Here is a 19,602-nt window from a genome sequence, read left to right as displayed (position 1 = left end):
ATTCTGTGATTCTGTGATCATGGCCTTACTTTTAATGGGAGACCAGCCTAACCAGGAGCGATGCTGCAGCCACTCCTCACCATTCCAGAATTAGCCTAACCCTGTTGAGACATTCAGTTTCTTGGTACTTTGTTATCAAGCTTCAGTTCTTTACCTTGCAATTTTTCTATTTGGAAAAAATTCCTAAGGATTCTTATCTTCTGTGTCCTAAAGTCTCTGAACTAAACCATTTAAATGTTTTTACACTTTCTGATCTTTAGAAAACTCATGCTGCAATTTTAGTGGATATGCTTCAAAGCACTTGAAATCTTACCTTACTTTTGGAGTTGAAAAACCTGAAAATCATGTTTTTAAAAATCCTTTTCAAGAACTGAATTGTAAGAAGCCACTAACTTTATTCTTGTATGTATAAACACTACTGACAGTGTTTCTTGGAGTCCACTTGAGTGAGGATCAAGAAAAAGAAAAGCATCAGTTTTTTTTTTTAATCCAGGTGTTGTGATTTTATTGTTGTGGGAGGTTTTTCTTAGGAAGATTGGTAACCAGTCAGCTGCTGAATATAACTAGCTTGTGGTTTAAACGACCCTTCACCCTTGAAAGCAGCTGGATCTAACTGTGGCTAAACTGTGTTAATCACTGTATCTGTTTGATGTGACAAATCTTGACAAGACGCTTTATTGTATGAAATGCATTGTGAATCAAGTGATGAAAATGTATTGTTCTTTAAATAAGTATCCCAAGAGTATCAAGACATGTATACATTTATGTAGTTCATAATGCATATAAATTTAAGTAAATTTCATTATAAAAAGGTATAATTGTGATGTGGTTTTCTCGAGCTTTCCCCAAGATATCTGTTATGTATTTGAATCATTTGTCTTCCCATGTCAAATGGGTTAAGTATGAAATCGATGACAAATTGTTAGCAGTGCTCTGCCTGGTAGGAGATACTGTGGTTTGAGTTTTGGTGGCAGAGAGCATTTTGCTTTTAACAATGAAGAATGCTAACTTCTTACATGAAAGAAAACATTTAAAAATAAATCTAAGTATAATTACGGAAATAGTGAACACTTTGCTTTTGAAATGTATTTTCATTTTGAAATACTAAATAATTAGTGTGCAGCCTTTTAGTAACAATATATTTGATCTATTTGGAAGAAATAACTACACTATGAGAATGTTTTACCTTTGGGGGAAAACAAAGAGACCGACTGCTGCATGGAACTTAACCTTTATTTGTTCAAAGATTTGCCAGTAATTCCACATCTACTGGAAGTTAATACCTGGTGTAGTGTACTGGAGTGGGAGCACCTGCTCAAACTCTTAGCAGGTGAAATGTCAACATAAAGATAAGGCGCTTAATCTGAGCGGAAGCCCAGAGGTTCAAATTGAATGAATCATTGTAATAATAGAAGAAAATATCCATCTGGTGGTGGTGATGGGAAGCAAAGGTGCAAAGATGATTGTGAAAACGGTTGTGATGAAGAATTACTAACTGAGGGTTTCTAAACACTATTTTTTGTATGGTTTTGCAAACTGGTTATGTACTGCTGTTGAGCAGTGAGCCATGTTACAGTAAGAGGCTAGCTTTTAATACAGTGCAACTATTGTCTGTTGGTGCTTCTTTCTGCATAAAATACATTGGATAGGTTGAACTGCTCCTATAAAAGACATTGTGATTCTTAATGAGAGTTCTATAAAACCTTGCTTAATTTAAAATAGTTGTGGTAAGCTTTTTGTTCTTGTACTTTCAGAGCGTCCCATACCCTTTGATCACATGATGTATGACCACCTACAGAAATGGGGTCCCCGCAGGGAAGAGGTGAAATTTTTTCTTCGTCATGAAGAGTCACCAGCTGAAAGTAATGAACAGAGTAAGTATGCTTATCGTGTAGCTTTGTTACCTAAAGATATTTAAAACATTTCTGAAGTGAGTTTGATTATCAGTTCTTCCAATGAACTTCAGTACATACAGGTAATACAACTTCTTTATACCAAAGCCATTTTGAACCTTCCTCAGGAGCACATTTATTCATGTTCTCAAATTCACTTATCTAGAATGATTTCTACCAGTCTAGGTAATATTTTTGTGGTAAGATTGGTTTCTCTTCTGCTTAATACTGATCCAAAAATGTTGGTGGGTACTAGAGGCTTATTGCAAATTTTTTTTTCTTGTTGGGAGAAAGTCCCTACATTTTGAGAGGTTGGAAATGTTCTTTTTGACCTCCTGTTCTCTTTCAGTTGCACGAGAGAAAAGACTTAGTAAACTACTTTGCTTCCTTTAGAAACTAAAATATGTTTTACAGACATCACTGCCAGAGGTCTCAGTGTTTTTACTTTCTCAGTACTTCATGTAGATATATTTAACAGTAGTGATAATTCGCACCTTGAAAAATTGCTGGTTTGCTTGGTTCTACAGGAAAAGTGTTTATGTAAAACAGTGCCATATTAAGTGAGGCTTTCTTAGAAGACTGGAATAAAAAAAAAAAGGAGGATTTCATTTTTTTCTGATCTATCTAGTGTAGACTGTACTTTATAAGAAGACTTTTGAGGCTGTGTATTACATACTTAATGGCTGTCAGACTGTCTGAAGGATACGAAAGGTATCTTGAAGTGAGATATGCATTTGCATGCTCAGATTATCCTTACTCATTCAACTAATCTGACTACTTCTGACAACCAAATTTCAAGTATTGGCTGAGTCGGTATTGCTTTGAGCTGGGGTTTTGTTTCATATTTCTAAGAAGTTGCTGGTTGCTTTGAATGCCAGAAGTAGCAGGCCCAATAATGTATGAGGGATTTTTGTATTAATTAGGTACTTCGTAAAATACTCAGTCATCCGTTGGCCAATAAAAATTTTAAATATGTTAAGAACTTTAAGATACACCTTGAAGCCACAGAGTTTCACGTACAAGGAAAATGTTGCTTCTCAACCATACAGGCAAGGCTTTTTAATTAATCATTGACCTATGTATCAATTTGTAGATGAAAGTTGTTTATAAGGCATTGGAAAAAGCTTCCTCTACTATATTAATTTATAATGTATTCGGCTGAAGCTACTGCTTCTTGTGGACACAGAAATATGTAACTTCAGTAGCCATACTCGGTACGTTCCCTTTATGACATCATTGCCTAAACACAAGTCAGAAAAGTAGAGCTACATGTCTGTACTTTTAACAGAGAAAGTCTGTGAAATGTTTTATTTCTGCTGACTCCACTGCTTACAAAGAATAATATAATAAGAGTTGAAACTAGCAGAATAAAAATTCACAGGTAAAAGCGAAAACCATTTGTGTTGAAAACAGAACTTTGCACTGAGAGTGATACTTTACTTTTAGGTGGACGTCAAGCCCAAAATCAAAGAAATGGCATAAATATACCTGTGGAGAAACGTACAGAGAATGGGGTATGTAACAAATCCTAAAGGTTTTGGATTAATTCCACTCAAATATTTGATGTTTTTAAAATTCTTGGTTTTCAAGATCTATTGTGGTGGGGATTGATGGAAAATGTATAGATCATGTTCTGTTTTGGGTTTTTTTGTTTGTTTGTTTTTGTTATAAGGTGAGGGGCAGAATATGGCTTTTTTTCATGAACTACTCTCAACTTTTGCTCTAGAAAGAAATTCACTTCTGTGACATGAAAAGCCCTTGGAGTCTTATTAATTACTGAGTATTCTAATCTGTCTTCCTCTGCCTTACTCGACATGGGCAAAGAAAAAAATGGCTACTTTTTTCTTTCATACTAGTATTGCCTCTCCAGACATCTTTTCTTGTTTGGTTTATCTCACTGGTATTTATTCATGACCTAGCCTCATATGTTAAACATGAGAATGTATCTATGGATTGGGATGTTTTCAGATGGTAGTAGAAGAGGTTGCATACCCCTCGGAGTCCCCTGTGTATACTGGGTTTTTTTTATGCACTTGGTTCATTTCTATGCCTATTTTTTTTTACTAAAATATTACTAAGTTTCTAATTTAAAGTGCATATTACATAGCATAGGCAACCTGTTCGGTGGCATTCAGTGAATCCTGGCTTGAACATTCTCTCTTTTGCAACTAAAACATAGTACATCTTTTTCAAAATTACCATGGCTTAAAAACCTTCTACTCCTGAGCTGAAACTCACTTTACTTAATTATCTCTCTTCTCATCCTCAATACTAATGAAGACTTGACAGAGCATATTCTGCTCTCATTTGCTCAGGGCCATTCTGCTGCTTTTCCTGAGGCACCATAATTGTAGTTAACTATTTTTCAAAATTTTTGAATTTCAATAAAATTATTTAAGCTCACCAATTCATAGTTGTATTGTTTCTATGAAGCACTGACCATTTATCTTTCTCAGGGTAAAATAATGCTTTAAAAATTGTAAAAGCAAAGAAAAATAATCGGGTTTTTCAAGCTGATAGGTCCTAAGAAAAAAAAAGAACTAAAATCTTAAAAAATAATTGTGTAGATTAAACAGTTCAGTGCTTGTATATTGCCTGATAATTGGCATCTAAAATTCACACCTGTGCAGGCACACACACACATACACTCTTAAATAAGCAGCAACAAAGTTGTTCAGTCAGTTTGCAGCTCTTAGCAGCTCGTTTTGTGTATGGCATGTGGGCCTAGTGGAAGGAATTCTTTTTCCTATTCAAAACAGTTAATCACGTATTGCTTTCTACTTTCTGTGGAGAACGCTAGCTGATATCCTCTGCAGGGATCCGTTTATCCTGCTTCCATTGTCATACTGACAATGTAGTGAGATCATAGCGCTGTAATACGCTAGGGGAACGTGACTTTTTCATGACCTCCTCGATCTGTTCCTCCATGTAAATCATAGCACGTATATTTCATTTGGGACATAATATCTTTGGGAAGCAGGACTGACATGTGCAGTATGCCTTATAATCTCTCTTCTAAAGTGAGATTGCTACACTGAAGTTTATGATAGCTTGGCTTTGTATGTAGTTCAATTTGCTGTTAATTTTTATGGGTAAAGCTCAGACCTGGTAATTTCAATAACACTGCTACCTTTGTGCCATATGGTATATGTTTTTTAAAAACCCCCAAAGTTTGGCCACAAAATTAAAATTTATTAGAGAACTGATCACAGTAAATTGGACTTTTACCAAGTTTAGGAAATTATTAAAACACAAGAAAGACTAAAACCTGAAGGGGTTCTATTAATGTAAATTGTGGTGGGATTTATGCCAAAAATGGTACAAATTAAGTTTTGAAAGTGTATAAAACTAAGATTTTTTTTCAGTTATGCCAAGTTTTAAATCAGAGGGGGAGGGGGAAAAAGAGGTGGCTTCAGGATCAAGGATTTAATCAGCTTACACTTACGTAATGCATTAGGCTTATTCATTGTTACTGGCATGCTGAGTGTTAGACTAGCCCTAAAATCAATGCAAACCAATGGAACATTGAAGACAGCTCAAATCTTACTAAATATTCTGGATTCAGGTATATTTTTATTATGTGTGCTGCTTTGATGATGAAATAATTGATTTGTACTTAATATCTGGATAGAGCTGGAAGTGTGACATGCATAGAAAACTTTTAAGATGAATGTTTGCTTTAATGTTTGAATCAATAGCCTTGGAAAAAATGATGGACAATCTGTTTGGAATTCAATTTGGATAATTCTATTATTTGGCATTTTGTCATACGCAGTAGGATTTTTTTTGTTCTTTGAAACTATATGTGCTTGATCAGGAATTGTTTAAATAATGGTTAGCTTAAAATCACATTATATAAATGCTTAAATTTCATTAATTATCTTCCAAATAGAGATTTAATGTTAAAAATAGAATAGGCTAGATCTCTTCAAACAGCAAAAGGTGCATTGTTGTAAGAATACTTATCTGTAAGTGCTCATCTTAGAGCTTTGGATTCTGCATCACAAAGTCTAAAGGACAAAACTGTGAGATTTTGTAAATTGACTAGTTCTCTTACTCCTGAGGTGACCTTTTGGGGTTTGCTTTTGTTTACAACTTTTCTTCTTGGAAGTGGAATTATGCTGTAATCAGGGCCTGATCTCTTTCCACCAGTACACAGGTATAGATAAGTGGAGACAAGGCTTGGATAACTAAACATTTCCCTTTGCCAGGGAGATTGGACTTGTCTGAGAATAGCTCTCTCTTCCTGCTCTTCCTTTCTTTTGCGTGTGTAATTGAGCCAGTTTGATTTGAATGTAAGTTGTAACAGGGGAAATTCTAATTAAATATTGGGAAAAATGTTTTGTCAATGAGTGTAACAGACATTGGAACAGATTGACCAGAGTCTCTGGAATTTCCATCTACCTGAATGGAGTCGTGAGCAATCTGAACAGGTCCAAGCAGGGGTTATTGAATCAGGTGACTTCCAGAGGCTGCTTTCTACCTAAATTATCCTTTGATTCTGTGATCAGTGGCTATGAAACGGTGGTCATACAATGCTGGGTCTTGCTTGCGGATGCCCTTGCATGATCCAAGCAAGCTTCATTCCATAGAAGCAGCAGTGGTCTGGAAACAGTGAGACAGAGCAAATATAGTTGTAACCACTGGGGGTCAGTGGTAGACAGGAGAGGGACTGGGAGCCACCCATCGTGGTGCAGTAGCTGCCAGTCGTCGACAGGAAAAGTGGATCAGAGATGGACTTAAAGGAAGTGCCAGAAAGAGGACTGACGATGATAGTTGTCCAGATGAGAAGATAATCAGATAGATAACCGATAAATGTCTTGGAGATGAGAAAAGAAGAAAGCAGATGCAGCTCCGGAGGAAAAGAAGGATGGAGGACAGGAACATGATGGAAGTGTAATGCACAGAATAGAAGTAGATTAGTGTAATGAAAAGTCTGTATATGAGGATAATACTCGTTTGCTGTAGTTACTTGCTTTCAATTATTTTTCTACTTGGTAATTTACTTGGGGAGAATAAAATGTCAGTTTGTGGTCTGCTATACCATTCTCTGTAACTTATTTTTGCTCTAATCTTAAAATTGTTCTCCTGATTTAGAGAGACTGATATAAATAAGCTTTATTCTTGATAGAAATTGACTGAAGCCTTTGCTAAGAAACACAAAGTAGAACCTCGCTATGAAATCTGTGTTAGCTTTAGTGTAAAAGAAACTCATGTAGAGGAGGAAGCTTCACCGTTGTCTCAAACTGGAGAGTCACATTCCTGTGAATTTTCTTAGTCTTAAAGCTGTGACCAACAGATTAAGTTGAGAATTAAAATTTTGTGCCGATTACGTTACAGAACTGAGTTTTTGTTAAAGTGGCTCAAGTCAGACTTTTTAGCAAAAAAATTTACAACTGGCAGTCCAAGCGTGTTAGCATCAGGAGACCCTTATACTTTCATGCTGAGGAAATTACTCACTGAAATTCCATTAACAGGTAAAGCAGGTTTTAATAGTACTGATTTAACTTATGAGAGTGTATGGTTGCTGACAGGGAGTAGACAGGCATCTGATGCAGTTAGTCTCTGCATCCCATTCCATCATGGCAGTGCTAAAGCTATACTGCTTTCGAGTTCCTGTGGTATGGCTTGTCAAATTCTAGGCTTAGAGTTTAGATAGATTTACATGTGGTGGCAAAATCTGTTAGTAGAATTGTATGTTGTTCATTAGTTTCAAACATTTGACCCATACAACTGTGACCACATAAAAAGGCATTAAGCATCTAATACACATTTTGTCATATATTTGTTACGATATGACAATAAAATTTTTTAAAAATGTGTTCTAAAAAGCATCTGATAAAGAAGCTTCAAAGATGGTTTTACAAGTATACTTACACAGGCGAAATACTTACAGGTTTCTTAACCTGTCTAGCAAAGATATGACAAAATATAATTGTGAGGGGAAAAGGCAAACAAGGTAAATTTTTAACAGAAGTAGTAACTAGTAACCTCAAGAGAAGAGAAATACATTATATGTACTTGCTTGAAGTTTCTCATTTGAAATGTTGAAGGATAAAGAGCTTAGTCTGGAATAGAAGTTGTTCTTCAACCTGAGCTGCAAATTCAATTTAATATAAGCTTGTAAGTATTAAGTACTTCCTGTTTGTAACGTTGAACAATGTACTTGGAAGAGGCTGCCATTCACTTAAGGCAGGTTGTAATCAAATTTGTTTAAAATGAACAAATAACTGTCAGTCTTGGAAATCTACGTTCTTTCAGGGGTCTTATAGCAAAGTCTAAAATCATTCCATTAAAAGATGATGAAAGGAGATTTAGGTGCAAGGAATTCTAACAGTTTGCAGAGGAAAAAAAAGATTTCTGAAGAAATTTTCTTGCAGGCTTCCTGGAACATTTTGACCATGTGAAAAACCTGGTAATTAAATCAGATCCAAGTTTTCCTAATTTTCTGGTGCAATTTTGTCTGTTGCTTTTGATAAGCGGACAAAAATGATATCTGCCACTTTTACAATCAAGGGTGTTCCCTTGTCTAAAACATACATTCCTAAACCGATTTTTACTTGGGAGAGAGGGGAGCCTTGCTGCACCTACAGCAGCCTTCTGCACTTCAGACTTCCAGTTCAAGCCCTGGGTCAGCTTAATACAGTTAGGATTCTCTTCAGACTGATAGAGTTCTTTGTTAAGTCTGTCTGAAGCATTTACCAGACAGCTGGCAGTATCTTGCTCCTCAAAAAATAGAAAAGCTAATCCAACTAAAGGACTTAGGGGAAAAAAAATTAGGAAGTAAAAAAAAATAAATTACAGTCTAAAGCTAATTTTAATGCATACAAAAAGCTTTTGAGTTCTTGCTGCACTAGCAATCCCAGTCCCTTCACACCTCAATGAAGGATAGTTATATAGGGTTACATCTCTACAACTATGTGATCTCATAGAAAGAACTTCAGTGAAACTGTAGGGAATTCAACTAGTGCTGATCTCATACCTCACTCTGAGGCCTCTTGCTCTGAGGCCTCTTGTAAACTTTTTAGGCAGAATCACATAATTCTTGGATTTGGACTGTGATGAACAGTGTTTTGACGTGTCCTGTGCAATCTCAAATATATTTCTAGTCCATAATGGAGAAAGTTACTAGATGCTTATATTTTTTGAGAATAATTTTATGTGTTTCATCACACTTATTCTGTGATCATTTTCCTGTTATAATTTTAATTACAGTAGCATTAGTTTATGATTGATATTAGCTCTTAATATCTGACTTCATTTGTTTTGTGGAGTCTAAAGATTGACTAATTGGGAACAAGAAACACTCCTGGAACCCACTTTCAACAGTGAAAGGACTGTTCTCCTCCATGTCTTCTACATGTACTTACATATTTTTTTAATCTCTGTCACTTCAGGTAACAAACATCTGTCTAGATGGCTATGAATGTGAGAGATACTTACAGTATACAGACACATTCACTTGTAGTATGCAGACTTTGTAGTTCTGCTGCTCTTCGGGGCATCAAAGTTAGTTCTGCTCAACAAGTCACAGGGAACAAAGATGTGGTTTTCTAGTCCATAACAGCCAACAGGTGGGTTCCCATTTTGCAGTGGAGGAAAGACCTAAACTGCACCATTTACTCAATCTACATCTTTAGTTCCCACTTTCACAGGTCTGACTGCTTTTCCTCACGCATGGCTTTGCAGATCTACAGCAATACTTCATTGCAGATGTCCATGGAAATGGCGGGATGAGAAGCCCTGTCCATTTGTCTGTCTCTAACTGTGGTACTTATTTTCCTATATTTGTATTGCAAATGTGGAGCAATACAATTCACTCCTTTCCCTAGATTTTTTTAAATAAAGCATGTGGAGAATTGCCTCCAGCTGTCACTGCACATAGAGATCCTGAGTTGCTTGGCCCTTATATAAAGGTAGAGTAATTTAGAATAAATGAGTGCTTCAGCTGACACATAACATTATACACATTAGGTCATAAAGTAAACGTTACTTAAAGGTTTCATTTGTTATTTTTGATGAAGTATTGCTGTGCTTCCACAGTCCTTGCACCAGCACTGTAAACTTCAGTGCCTCTTGGCACATTTGTATCCTTTTGCAGACACATTAGTATCATTTTTAGTTAAGCCGAATATTTTAATATTAAGTTATTGTAAGGAAGATGGGACTTGTCCTTTCCTTTCTTCCTGTTGTTCCTTACAGGAGGCAGATGATGAAATTCCCTGTGTCAGTGCAGAGCTCTAAGACCTTAATTGTGAAAGCTTGAGAGTTTAGACTCTCTCTCTGAGCAGCTTTCATTCCTGAGCAGGAGACTCTTCTGGTACTTACAAGGTCAACTATTCCTTTTCAGGCCTTTTCAGATTCTCTCTTTTATGTAGCCATGTCATCTGCAGACGAGTGTTTCCTCTCATCTTTTGCACATTCTCTGTGGTTTTTCTCATTCAGTGCTGCTGTGGCCTCCTTTCTCTGACGCCCCTTTCCATGTTCACTGACTTTGTTTATTTAGTTTCCTGTCCATCGAGCCTGTGGACGCCTAGCATACCTATTTCCCACCTGTGCATTTTTCCCAGGCAAGTGAACCTTTCTCTATTGTCTCTGCAGCTGCCTCCAGATCCAGTTGTTGTTAGGTTTGTTCCCCTTGCAGTCTTCCTCAGATCAAAGCAGAGAAAATGAAAGTCCCTCTGGCTAATTTAGGAGTCAGGGAGTTGAACTTGTTTTTCTTCTTGTATTCCTACTGGGTGATCTTACTCTACAGCTCATACCTTTTTTTACTTGCTAAAAATAAGCCTGTTCTTTATGCAGCTGGAATATTCACTGTATTGTGCTCGGACATTCAGTTCTTAAGTGTCCTTATGGAGACCCATTTGGCTGGATCTCTTGTATAAGTGCACTGAATCATGCTGGAATTACTTTCTTGAAAGAACAAAGAGAGGGTGAACTTGCATGTTGTTCGTGAGTTTGACAAGGTAAATGACAGCTTTTTATGTTTTCTATCTTCCACAATATCACAATTTTTAGATGTGTAAGAAATTGTTAATGGGGCTTAATATTTTCTTTAATGTTTAATATTTTAAAATTCTTAGGTCTCGGTTTTGGCTTGCAGCAGTCTTCTCTGACTTGCAGCTTCTTGATTTATGCTATTACACACGTGCTTTAGGTTTATTGCTGGCTCACGTATTTGTCTTGTTGCATGCCAGATTTAAGAAAAAGCTGAGGTATGTAGGGAAGAGCATATAGCAAACACTGAAAAGGTTATTTGCAGAAGATTGTGGTATCTAGTCTGACTGTACTGTTTGCCTTTTATCTTAGGCAGTCTCTGTTTATAAAGAAACTCTTAAATTTCAGGTGGTATGGTTTTCTGTCACTTTAAAGTAAAATTAAATACAAAAAGTAGTGATGATCTTTTTGGTATTCAGGTTTTGCACTAAGGCAGTAATACTACAAAAATGCAAATGGCACAAATAATTAATGGGTTTTTAAAGCTAAATTGTCTGTATTCTTATATTTTCAGTTTAACCTGATAATTGTGAAGGAACTATGTATTGCTCAACATTTTCCATTGAATATGAAAAGTGCAATGAATCAAGCTGATTGTAGTTGACAGCTGGCTTGATCTTGCCGTGATTAGGTCTTTTACTGCTGGCAAAATCCACTAGCCTTTTCCGTTAGCTGATTGTTCCTGAATGCAGAGAGAGAGAGAGACAGCTTTTCATGTTGATAAAGAATTTGGGGAAACCTTTATTTCATATGGAATAAGATGAAGAAATATCCTACCTCCTATTGATTGCACTGAGCCAAAAAGCCATGCAGGAACTCATAAGATGTGTACAGTTGTTGATTTGGCTTCTTCACAGCAAACAGTTAAACAATTAGCGTAGACAGAAAATAACAGAAACATGGAGTTGAAGCATGTTGAAGCAACGCAAATGTTTACAGCTGATGGGCAGTGCTGCAAAATAAAGGTGTGCTCTCTTACAATTACATGGGAAGATAGTAAACAGGTAATTATTACTTTTTGGAATTTGTTAGTTTTACACTTTAGTGGACATGTTATTTAAATACTGTGTAGCTTTTGCACTTTAGTTTAAATAATTGTGGGTTTTGCTGTCATATGACCGGAATGCAGACCAGTTTGGGGTTTGTAACCCCTTATCTCTGAATTTAAATTCTTAGTTAGCAAATGCATCTAAAAAATCTGACTCTCATTTTTAAGTTTTAAGACTTTATCAAAAGCTCAAAATGTCATGATCCACTTTTGCTTTTAACAAATTAGGCTTTATGGGAAGTGCAAGTCGTATGCTAAGTTTCACAACATGTCTTTCAATTACAGGATACTTATTTTCAGTACTTTTGTGTTTTGGAAATGTTTTATTGTACTGTTCTCATAAACAATATTACTTCACCACAGAAAAACTTCATATTGAAACAATTACTTAACGGAAGAATAAAAGCACATTTGATGTTAAACATGTTATTCCAAGTAATGACAAGTGCATCTTAACCATATTTAGCTATCCTATCAGAATAAAATGTTGCTTTTCTAAAAGGCCCAGAAAAATATAGTTCCAAGACTATTTTTAGAGGCACTTGGACAGTGTGTTCTCAACATGTATTGTAACGTGTCTATTACTCAGAATTGCTCTGAGTAGAAGGGTTTGTATTATAAACAGGTCTAAAGCTTTGTGCACAACTGATCTGTTATTTCTATAATAATGTATAATTTATTTTAAGATTGTTTTTTGTTCAGAATATGAGGTTGATATTTTGATTCAAATCAGCTACTGGGTATTTTAGCTGACACTAATGTTAATATAAACATGCTTAAGATTTCTGTGGCTGTTTAAAAGTGTCTGCAAGGACAAGGAAGAAAGTAGTATTTTAAATAAATGAATTCCAGATACTGCTTTCCTATAATGTAGAAGTGATTTGTAAGCAGTTTATTTCATATCTAGCAGATATTCAATATATACTTTAATCCGTTTCTAATTTTGAAAATCTATGTTAACATTGTTTTGATTTTTAAGTTCTTCCTTTTTGTAGCTGTTCTGTGCAAACTAGAGGACCGCCTCCCTTGTGAGATTTCTGAGAAAGCAATATGGGAGAACAGGAAATCTGGAGTCTATGGCTTATGCTAAATAGACTTTAAACATTTTATTAGGTAGAGTGACTTACTAGCATCAGGAAGTTGGAGGAATTGCTAACAAGGTAGTGTAGTTAGAGAGAAGTTAAGATTTTATCCAATACAGATAATGTGATATTTTTCAGCAAATTGTGATATAGTTGAAGCATGTTTATTCTGAGAAACTGTTAATGTATTTATTTGCACAAATAACATTTTTATTATAAATTTCTGAGTGAAGTTATCAGATTCCATTTGTAATGTTAATTTCAATATCATTTTATTATCAGGAGATAGCACATGCTAGGTATTTTCCTTCACTTCCCAATATTCTTGTTGCCTTTTCTGGGTATAATTAGCTTGTTCATTTCCATTAAGCTGAAAAAGGCATGTGCTATTGTCATTGAATTCTTTAAAATGGATTTCTGCTATCGGCATCTTTCTGACCCAATTAAAAAAATGCAAGGCAGAGCTGTGGATAAAGCCATTAAACTGGAAATAATCTCATCCCTGTTGAGATCAGCAAAAACTATTTTAGTTTAAATAAAGCCCGATATTTTCTTTTGTCTTTTATAGTCTTATATATGAGTTTTCACACAAAATGTTCAAGTTGTCTTCATAGTAGATGGCACTAGGATCAGGTTTTATGGAAAATGTGGTCAAGATCTATCAGAATTCTTAAATTTGGTGCTATATAGGGTCAATATGTTTAAGAAATGTAAGGAAGTCATAATTTATAATCTTCAGCAGATGCTTCATCCTGTGTTCTCCTCCCATAGTCCTCAGCGCAAGGAGACCACATATATTTCGTGTAACCAATTTGATACAGAACTGGTATGATAAACTGCCCTACTTTCCATCTGTTTTCCCCATCACTGCTGTTGTGCTGAGGACAGGTACCCAACGTGTGTGCTGGCTATGCTTACCGGCATTGAAAGCATTGTTGCCAACTGGGATAGTTAAAGCATCCCCTGAACTATGTTGCTTTAAATGAGGCTTAAGGCAAAAAAGTTATACGTGACCGATAGGCTTCTGCTGCTTGTGTCCAAATTAGCATGGGAGGATTAGGAAACCTTTTGCTAGATTCAACAGGCAAAGCAAGTTGTTCCTTTCTTTCCTGCTCTAGCAATTTGGTAGTTGTGCAACCAGAGCTGTAGTTCTTCCCTTGCTGTAAATGTGGCACAGAGGAGGAAAGTGCAGGGATTGGCCCACTGTGGTGAGAGCTCCCTAGTCTGGGGAGGCTGATCCTGTCTGGAATTCACTGGCTGGGGAGCTATCCAGCCTACCCCTGATCATTTGGCAGTTGTCAGTCTGATTTGTTCTGGGAAAATGTGCATTTATGTAATATACTTCCTTTGTCCAGATACTCATATACCTAGTCCCAGACATCAGTTCTGTGTGTGTCACATATATAGATATATAGATTTCTGAGATATGACAGCTCCACAAAGGTATATTTCTAGTCTGGAGGTAAGTGTTGTTTTTGTTTTTTTTTGTTCCCTCATTTGCCCTAGGAAGGAACAGCAACTTGAAACTGCTCTAGATTATGGAAAACTGAATCTTTCAGTATATGCAGTAAAAACAGAGTATTTGCATTTCTATGTAGGCATTTTAAGCCTTCTCAAGAGCAACGTGCAGTACCTTTCTAGCCTTTGCTGTCCTCCCCTATTAGGCTGGTGAAGACGATGTTTTCTTTTTGCCATGGCAAGGTTGTGTGCCTCATTAATAAACCCCAATGGGGGAGTAAATTCTTTAAATCATGAGCCCAAAGGGGTTGCTTCTTGGGTTTCTAGATGTCTCTTTCTCTCTCTCTGTTGTAGTTTGTGCCTCTAATTCAGTACTGATCTTGACCTCGGTCTGTGGTTTTAGAGGGGCTGGGGTTTTGTTTCTGTCGTGTATGTGCCCCCAGCCCCACTATCTCTAGCCTTTGATGTGCTGGTGTTGTCCCAGCCTTCATAAAGAGTGTTTTCTTTCACATTTATTCTGGCTGAGGATGTGGTTACCTTTGCTGTCACAAATGTTTTTGGCTGGGGTGTATGGAGTGCTTCAGAGGAGGACTTTATTTTTTTTTTAAGATAAAAAGGCCATTGGGCCAAAAAGAACAGTGTAGCTGGGTTGCAGGTGGGATAGATCCTGCATTGTCTTTAGTAGCTGCTCTGTATTGGCTTGTCAATACATTAATAGGTGATTGAAAGGAGTGAGATACAAGCAGAAAAACTTTCTGGGTAGTCCTTTTGATGCTCCTTTTGAGTTGGAACCAGCCATTCTGGGCTCCAGGGGAGAAGCTAAGATGCAGGGTTTCTCACCATCCTGTGTGCTGGTTGGTTACACTTTATCTACGTTTTGTTGGACCTTGGCAATTGGTGGTTTAACCTCAGAATCATCTCTGACTGTGGCAAGAGAGAAGGATGGACCAAAGTACTAAAAGAGAAGAATTAAATGAGGGAGTAAGGATAGTGGTGATGGAGGTGAGTGACAGGAAAAAGACTAGAAAATGTGTGAGAGAGTTCATTGTACGTGATTCATTGTACAAGAATATGCATTGGAGAATGTGGAGCTTGGCCAGTTTCAGGAGGCTTGAGGTACTTGAACCTACATTTTCTAGAGCAGGGTGTTGGGAAGGGAACTGAGGAAGAATTAAGTAGGAGATGGGTGTGAATACCTATCTTAGAAAGAGGGAAGGAAGAGATAAGGAAGTTAATAACATGGTGGCTCTTGCAAACCTAGAAAAAGATCTGAAGAGATACTATGCAGGAAATGATTGTTAATGCTTGTGCTCCTCTGGTTTTCTTTTTCAATTAGTTGGTTACATTACACTTGACACTGGCTATTTGAGTGGCCAGGCATTGCTGAACCTGAACATGAGATTGACAGTCATTATAGTGGCCTGTAAAACTTTTGAGTATTTGTTGTTTTCCTTTAAAGCTCTTACTTCTGAAATCATAACAGTGTCAGGTGAGGGTTTGATATACGTTTCGTTATTGTTTTCAAAGTAGCTTTCTCTTTTTACTAGTGCAAACTTAGAAAATTATCAAAAATAAGTATCTTCATGGCTTAGACATGGAGGCAAAGAAATGCATAAAATCAAACCACATCCTAATTATAATATTTTTAAAAATAACCTATTTCAAAAGGTCAGTCTCATGGGTTCTTTATTTTAATATTGACATAATTAGATTCCTCTTAAAATACAGTTTTCTGATGGGAGTAAAGGCAAAAAACCACTGGAATCTGCCCTTATTGCTTACATGTCTTGACTACAGTATACTCTGCTTGTCAAAGAAATATTTCCAGTCCAGGTGCAATTTTTCATTTACTACTGTGGGTTGAAATGGCTTACTCATTGGCATAACAGCACAAAAGCATGCAGACTGAAGAGTTTGTGGTGATACACAACAGCACAGTGTGAGGGTAGAAAGAAAGGAAGGAGGAATAAGAAAATGAATTTTTAGAGTGGCAAGATTAGTGTGTAGAAATAAATATTAAAGGAGGTTCCTTTTCTTAATTAAATGCCTAAGGTATGACTTGTTTTGAGGCTGCTTGTAAACTGGTTCCTAAACTATTTAATTACTACTGTACCATTCATCTCAACTGCCTCAAAAATATTAATCATCAAATGGTAAAGTATAAGCTTGTAGTAGGAGGGTAATGTCAGAAGCTGAAACTCCAGTTCATTACAAATTCTGTCTCTCATCATGACCTTTTAAAGTGCATGCTAAACAAAATAATTTTTTTAAGATTCTTGTCAATATTAAGAAATTAGGGAACATAGGTGTAAAGTATTATTGTCTGTATACGACATACATAATACTGCCTTAATGCCTAATAATGCAATGTTTGCTTTAAGCATTTTATTTAGGAGTTCATCTCTATGTGTAAATGCTTCTGTGAATCAATGAAAAGAAATTTACAATTCAGCAAAGCTGTCTGCTTTGATGTATCACCATGTAGCAAATGAATCTGTGGAATCTGGAGGAGTAGATATTTGTAGTGGCTTGTTAGTACCTCCTGCAGAAGGCAGTTCTGTAGGAGGTAGGTTTCTCTTGCTACAGGAAAAAGGAGGAAGTCTGGACCTTAAATGTGATAGGCTCATGTTTGTTATGAGAGGTGAGTGACTTCATGGATGAAATTGGTAATAACTAGTATGAACAGCACAAACTTAAGAATCCGAGAAACCAACAACCTCATTAAAGAACCGAGAAAATGCAGCACTCTCTTTGCCTGGCATAACCTGAGGCTCTGAAGAAGGTCTGAGACTGACTTTTTTTCAGTGATGGTGTTGGCATACAGATTATTACAAGCAGAGTCAACTAAAGTGAAATGCTCTCAACAAATTGATTCAGCTAGGTCTCGGCAAGAGAACGATTCAGTGCTTTTCATGCTGTTTCATGCTGTCCTGTTTTGGAGACCTGAGATCAGCAACAGTCTATCTGAAAATAATTGATTTGATGTCGAAGAAGAATTCTGTTTGGTCTCTTTATTGCTTTTGCCATGTGGATGAAGAAGAACAAACTGCGAGTGAAGTTACAGGTTTAAAACTTTGTTTCCTTGTCTGCCTCTTCTTTCTTTCTTAAGTATAGTGTAGTTGTTTAAAGTGAAATGGACACGTATTGGTATTCTGTAAGGTAACCATCAGAAGATTTCTCATAGTGTGTAGTTAATTATCATTGTTTCTTATATTCTTGTGCTTTGCCATGTATAAAAGGTTTTTAGACATTACACTTAATAAATGGAACATTTTACAATAGTTAATAGCTTCTTCAAGAAGAAGCTAATATTTGCATTAATTTGATAATTAATCTTCTATATTTTACATAATACAAAATAATGATGTACTATTTTCAGGCATTATAAGATATATTTTGAATATGCTTTCAAATATGCTTATTTAAAGCAGTAACAATTGTGTGCTTTTGGATCAAACTGTTTTTTTGTTTCTGGTGCTTTTACAAACCAGTTTCTTAATTGTCATTGTGCATACTAGGTTACATTTTTCGCTTAAAAAAATCTGTGATTTTCACTCGGTGTAATGGCTTTTTTACCTTGAAATATGCACAACCCCTCTACAGATACCACTTCTTGAGGCTGGATATATTTTAAACAAGATTTCTTAGCAGAATAAAACATCTCTCTATTTCTTGGACAGTGTTATACTGAAAATTGCTACTGGAAATAGAATGAGCTATACATATTGTTAAACTGATGATCAAAGCAGAAAGGAGGGAAGCATTGGGAAGACTTTGCACAGTCTGATTAAGTTGTATATTTTTGAAACAGCATACGTGTATTGAGAAATTACTATCAATTCACCCCCCCACACCTTTTTGACTTTTAAAATTAGTGATCCAGAGGGAGGCTTTCAAGCCAATCTGAGCCCCTTTTAGGAATTACATATAGAATCCAGAAGAAGCAGATGTAGAGGTTTAGGTTTTTCTGTTGGAAGGTCATGCTGAAGGAAGTCAGCAGAGCCTGAACACGTTCTGGGAGCAGCATCTGAGCCTGAACATGTTCTGGGAACAGCATCTGGTCTTTCTGTGTTATTTTCTTGTCTCAAGTGAGCGAATTTTGGTTTGTGGGTAGCACTTGAGAAAGCTTGCTTACTTTTGTACCCAATTAGTGTCTTTTGGGCTGTAACTAATAATAAAATGTCTCTCTGATTTATTAGCTGGTAGCCACAACTGCATACAAGTTATTTGGCCTTAAAGAAGAGGGACTCTTGTCATAAGTCATGCTAATAAAAAAAGTACACACTACTAAGTTCATTTTTTTTTTAATTACTGTGTTCACTAACAAAGTGTTGAAATAGAAAATTAGTGTTTTGATTAGATTTTACCTTTTGTTCTAGGTTCACTATTCTGTGTAGCTGTAACTGTAAATAAATACATAGGCTTTTTTTTTTTATTACTTCTCTGCAATAAATAGTTTTCATTATTGTTGACTAGTAAGAGGAATTTCAGTTGTGGTATCCAGTAAGAATAATAACTTTGCTCCATAATCTATTCAGTAGGAAATGTTAAAAGAGGGACAAGAACTTTCTCTAGAAATTTTAGTCTTACATGTCTACGTCATGCGTCTAAGATGCAGCAGCTTTAAAAGTTAGTGTTCCAAATCTGGCACATTTTAGTGGCTGGCCTTGAGATACATATCTGACCTGAATGATTGTGTGCAGAAACATTAAATATTAATTGGAGTTCAGGTGGCAAAGAAAAAGGAGAAGTCAGTTATTTTAAAGCAAACATTATTTTCCTTTCCTGACTGAAGCTTAAAGAAAGAGTTCTGTATTATGCATTGGTTGGAAAACTGATACTTAAGTAGGAATTTGATGTAGGAATATGAAACAAGCAGCCATTCAAAGTGGCTGAGATACTTCAGTGTCAACAAGATATTAGAGGAGAATTTTGCTTGTCTTGGAGTGAAGTACAACTACTGCAGGGGTTATGTTGGAGAAGATCACCCAGAACTGCATTGCAAGTCAGTAAGGTGGGCCCAGAAAAGCAGAGCAGCAAAATCAGCTTTTCTCTGGGGTCGGGTTTGATCAGATCCACAATTGGATGCTTGATTGATTGGGGTGGCGAGATCTTTGGGGGTTTT

General features: G+C 36.3%; 1 protein-coding gene across 1 annotated transcript in view; it reads left to right on the top strand.

The window, feature by feature from the left end:
- Positions 1–1,750: 1,750 nt before the first annotated feature.
- PPP1R13B (protein phosphatase 1, regulatory subunit 13B) overlaps positions 1,751–19,602 on the top strand; it is a 37,797-nt gene continuing 19,945 nt past the window's right edge. The window contains exons 1-2 of the mRNA XM_010077428.1: positions 1,751–1,874; positions 3,339–3,406. Coding sequence (XP_010075730.1) covers positions 1,778–1,874; positions 3,339–3,406 — 165 coding nt within the window. The 5' untranslated portion in view covers positions 1,751–1,777. The remainder of the gene's footprint in view (positions 1,875–3,338; positions 3,407–19,602) is intronic.

This window comes from Pterocles gutturalis, unplaced genomic scaffold (genome assembly GCF_000699245.1).
Source record: "Pterocles gutturalis isolate BGI_N339 unplaced genomic scaffold, ASM69924v1 scaffold44958, whole genome shotgun sequence".
Classification (NCBI taxonomy): Eukaryota; Metazoa; Chordata; class Aves; order Pterocliformes; family Pteroclidae; genus Pterocles; species Pterocles gutturalis.
This window is presented reverse-complemented; position numbering and strand designations above follow the sequence as displayed.